The sequence below is a fragment of the Capsicum annuum genome, chromosome 9 (genome assembly GCF_002878395.1).
Source record: "Capsicum annuum cultivar UCD-10X-F1 chromosome 9, UCD10Xv1.1, whole genome shotgun sequence".
Lineage (NCBI taxonomy): Eukaryota > Viridiplantae > Streptophyta > Magnoliopsida > Solanales > Solanaceae > Capsicum > Capsicum annuum.
Window position 1 is genome coordinate 76,363,946 of NC_061119.1, and position 4,297 is coordinate 76,368,242.

At 32.9% G+C, this 4,297-nt stretch overlaps 1 protein-coding gene across 3 annotated transcripts in view; it reads left to right on the plus strand.

Annotated features, from left to right (window-relative positions):
* Window positions 1-2,217: 2,217 nt before the first annotated feature.
* LOC107847410 (WD repeat-containing protein WDS homolog) overlaps window positions 2,218-4,297 on the plus strand; it is a 31,426-nt gene continuing 29,346 nt past the window's right edge. The window contains exon 1 of one of the 3 annotated variants that reach the window (XM_047396853.1): window positions 2,218-3,093. In XM_047396853.1, coding sequence (XP_047252809.1) covers window positions 2,452-3,093 — 642 coding nt within the window. In that variant the 5' untranslated portion in view covers window positions 2,218-2,451. The remainder of the gene's footprint in view (window positions 3,094-4,297) is intronic. The other 2 variants (XM_047396852.1, XM_047396854.1) reach the window with 2 other exon arrangements.

Below are 4,297 nucleotides of genomic sequence, written 5' to 3' on the forward strand. Positions count from 1 at the left end.
AACTCGACTAAATCTCAAAATAATCTTTCTCATCATCAAGTACACTTACTTATCAAATTATATCAAGTATCAAATCTTCCAGAAAACATCATAGAACTCGTTCTTGACTCTCAAGCTCAATATCAATATATATTCAATAGACAAACTCCTCATGGAAAAACATAAATCATGACACTTATCATAAATCACTTAGAAATTATCATTTCATGATAACAATATACAACTCATGACATAAATTCTTAATTTAAGAAATAAAACAACGAAGTAGTCATATGTGTCAATCTTGTATAGCTCAAATCTCATAAATCCTTGATAAAGTAATTTGGGTGTAAACCCACTTTGCAAAATTCATGAAATTCAATAGAAATTAAATCTTTGGGCAAAAGAACGAAAGAAGTGTTTTTGTTCAAAACCCCACATACCTTAATTTTTTAAATTGGATGAACTTTAGTGCTTAAGACTTTATCCACTCTTGAAATAAATAATTCTTGAAGCCCACACTATGAGGAACTTGGTTCTTGAAGAAATTTTAAAGATTAAAGGATGATTCTTGGAAGATTTATGTTCTTGATATAACCCTAAATATATTATCTCAAGAGAATTGGAAGAGAAAATGATGGAATTAGGGTTTGGATAGGATTCTCATACTTATGGAGGCCTTCAAAAGATAAGACCAAAATACCCTTGCAAAAAACGTCTCTAAATTGTTGAAAAAAAAAAATAGCTGACGACATTTGTGACAGGCCGTCAAACCGGTGATAGGCCGTCACGAAATGTGATCACAAAAGGGTAGAATTTTATGATTTTCTACCTAAGGCTGACGACGTCGTCAGAAATGTCGTCAGAAACGTGACAGGCCGTCAGAAACGTCGTCACCCTTTTTCAGATTGACATGCTGGAGTAAAATGGGTATAACTCGTTGCTCCGATATCGGATTTTGGCGAAATTGGTATTGTTGGAAAGCTAATTTAATTATCTATCTATTGATAGGTCATGAGCTCAAAAATCCAAGTATAATGAGAGATATGATCGTTTGAAGTTGACTATACCAATATCCTTCCCAAGAATTCAATCGGTAAGGAATGTCTTGATTCACCCAATCGTTAGGACATCTTTAAGGCCTTAATACACACCATCCTTGATCAGAAAACAACCCAAAACATTATAATTTATTTCTTATGAGCTTGATTCATGGTTGCACTATTGGTTAGAGTCTTGGGGTATTATAGATTGTTATGATAGTGGCGGTTGATAGTGGTAGTGGTGGTTGTGATATGATGTTGCTCGATGTTAGTAGTCGGAGGTGTTGATTATGATGACTGAAAAATAAATAAATAATGGTTGATGATGTATTGGTGCTAGTTGGAGATATTGTTAGTTATGATGGTGGATATGGTTGTTAGTAGAGATAAATTGTAGCGATGATAGTGATTGAAGTGATGGTAAATGTGGCGTTACTAGTGACAATGGTGGTAATCGCTAAAGAATGTGTGGAGGTTGTGATGTATTAGTGGTAATAAGCAGTGGTACTAATTGTGATAGATGAATTTGTCGATAGTAGAGATTAGCTGATAGTGATTGATGATGGTGGTGGTGTGGACGGCGGTAGTGACGTTAAATATAATTAGAATAATATAGGTAGTAGGTGTGGTAGCAGTTGACAATAATGGTTGGTAGCGATATTTATTGTGGTTGGTAGTGGTGGAGGTGGTTGGTGGTTGATAATGATGACGGTGACAGATGTGGTGATTGATGATTATGAACAGAGTGAATATTATCCAACATCAGAATACCTCTTCGAACCTATTAAGATTTGATTCTGATCTGAATGATTAAGACCTATTTAGACCTATTAAGAGAAAAAATCTTAATAAAAAATAAATGCACTTAATGGTTTGAAGTTTGAGCCTTCAAACCTCCATTAAGTACAAACAAATAGGCCCTAAGCCTTTTAAATTTTCAATTAGCAAAATGACCTATACTATTCAAAATTTCAATTAGTAAAATGACTTATTTCTATTTTCTCATTTATTGAAATGATAATCGATCTATTTATATATAAGTTGAATCGATAATCGATATATCAAATTAATAATTAATCTATCTATATATATGTCGGATAGATAATAAATTTATTTCAAAAATGGATCATGGTTTCAAGTTTTTTATATTAATTTTTAATATATAGGTCAATTAAACAAATAATATGTTTTTAATTTTTTTCTTGTAATATGAATTATACCGGATGATTTGTAACTTATTAACTTCATCATCACGCCGAACCCTACAAGTGAACGAACAACTTGTTCGAGCCCAATTCTCTTTCAAGAATTCGAGAACAAGAATTCAGTGCCAAATGCTATTAGTTGAATTTCCCTTTGTCTCAGTTGTTCACAACTTGTTCTCCTTCGGAAGTGGAAAGCAGGTTAGGTATTCAAATTGCATAGTGGCATGGAGACTAATCTTGGGTCAAAACAACTAATAAAGAAGCATGAATTTTTGAGGGTCATCATTCAATGTCTCTATTCTTTAGGCTATGGGAAGTCTGCTGTATGTTTGGAATCAGAATCTGGGATTGCCTACAAATCTGTTGAATTTGAGACCCTCGAGTCCCATATTCGTTATGCTAACTGGGATGCATGTATTGACACCCTTAATACACTTAATGACTTGAGCAGTGATACAAGAGCTTCAGCTTTGTTTCTTGTTCTTAAACAGTGGTTTGTTGAAAATTTGAATCGTGGGGAAGATTCTTTAACTTTGGAGATTTTACAGAAAAGGATATCTGGTTTAGAAGTAGGGAGGGAAAAGGTTCATAATCTTGCTTTTGGATTGCTTGCTTTGAAGGAATTAGGGTTGGATAAGGGAGATGATCCTGATGTTGTCGATAAATTTCGAAAAGATTTGCTGATGGAACTTGAAAAAGCACTGCCGCCACCTATTACATTGCCGGACAGAAGGTTAGAGTACTTAGTTGAAATGGCACTATGGTCACAGATAGATAAATGTGTGTTTCATAATTCAGTTGATGGAATTTCACTCTATGAAGACCACCATTGTGATGGGAGTCAGTTTCCTATAAAGACCATTCAGGTGGAGAATTTTTAATCATTTTTATAGCTTTATAGCTTGAAAATTGAAAGGACCATGTAGTGCCTTAATTCTTTTTTATGAAGCATACAATGCCTTAATTAACCCAATTGGATTGGTAAGATATCTATGATTGCTATTCATACATTTTCTTTGTAAGGAGATCCTAATTGTCAAGCAAAGTTATCTCAACTCTAATAAATACTTGTATAAAATGAATTGGAAAAAAAAAGAAATACAAAAAGAAATGTTTCATATGTCTTTATACTTTATGTTTCTCATTTAAATGAAGTATTAGGTCTTCATGGAATACTTTGTAGCTTATGTAATTATTGATTTGGTATCATTATGAAGTCCATTTCATAAATATATTATGTGAGTATCTCAAAATATAACTGGCACAAAGAGTTGATAATGAAGGAGGAGGATTGTCTTAGAATAAGAGTGTAAATGATCTACTAAAAAAAATTTGAAGAAAAAATCGATCAATGATGAAGGATATAAAGGAGCTGAAGAAGAATAACTACGAAAATAAGAAAGAATTAATGGAGAAGAAATTTGGAGAAAAAAAGTTGTGAGGCAAAAAAGAGCTCAAATTTTGAGTAACAATGGTGTTGGAATAATTGGAGAAGAAGATCGTTGTTATAAAGGCCAAAAAGTGAGTATAGTTGCTTTTTCAAATATGACACATAAGAAGACATGTCCAAAAAAAGGTAAATAAAATGTTGTTTATCAATGAGTTTTAAAGATTCATTTGGCTATTCATATTTTTTCTTTGTAAAGAGATCCTAGTTGTCAAGCAAAGTTATCTCAACTCTAATAATACTTGTATAAAATGAATTTAAAAAAAAAAAAGAAATACAAAAAGAAATGGTGATGGGAGCATTTGAACTATAGCTCCAGCTTACCGAGGACATGACCTTAGATAGGAAGTCGTGGAGAAGGCAGATTAGGTTAGAAGGTTAGTATGAGTTTAGGATGTGGTATCTTTTGTTGTATTAGTTGATGTATCTTGTATATGGTATTCTTGGATATGTTGATTTCTATTGTATCTTGTCCTTTTATTATTCCTTGTTTAGATTGTTTTTTTGAGCCGGGGGTCTATTGGAAATAACCTGTCTATCTTACATTTGAGGTAGTGGTATGGACTGTGTACACTTACCCTCCCAGACCCCACTTGGTGGTATGTTGTTGTTGTTGTTGTTTT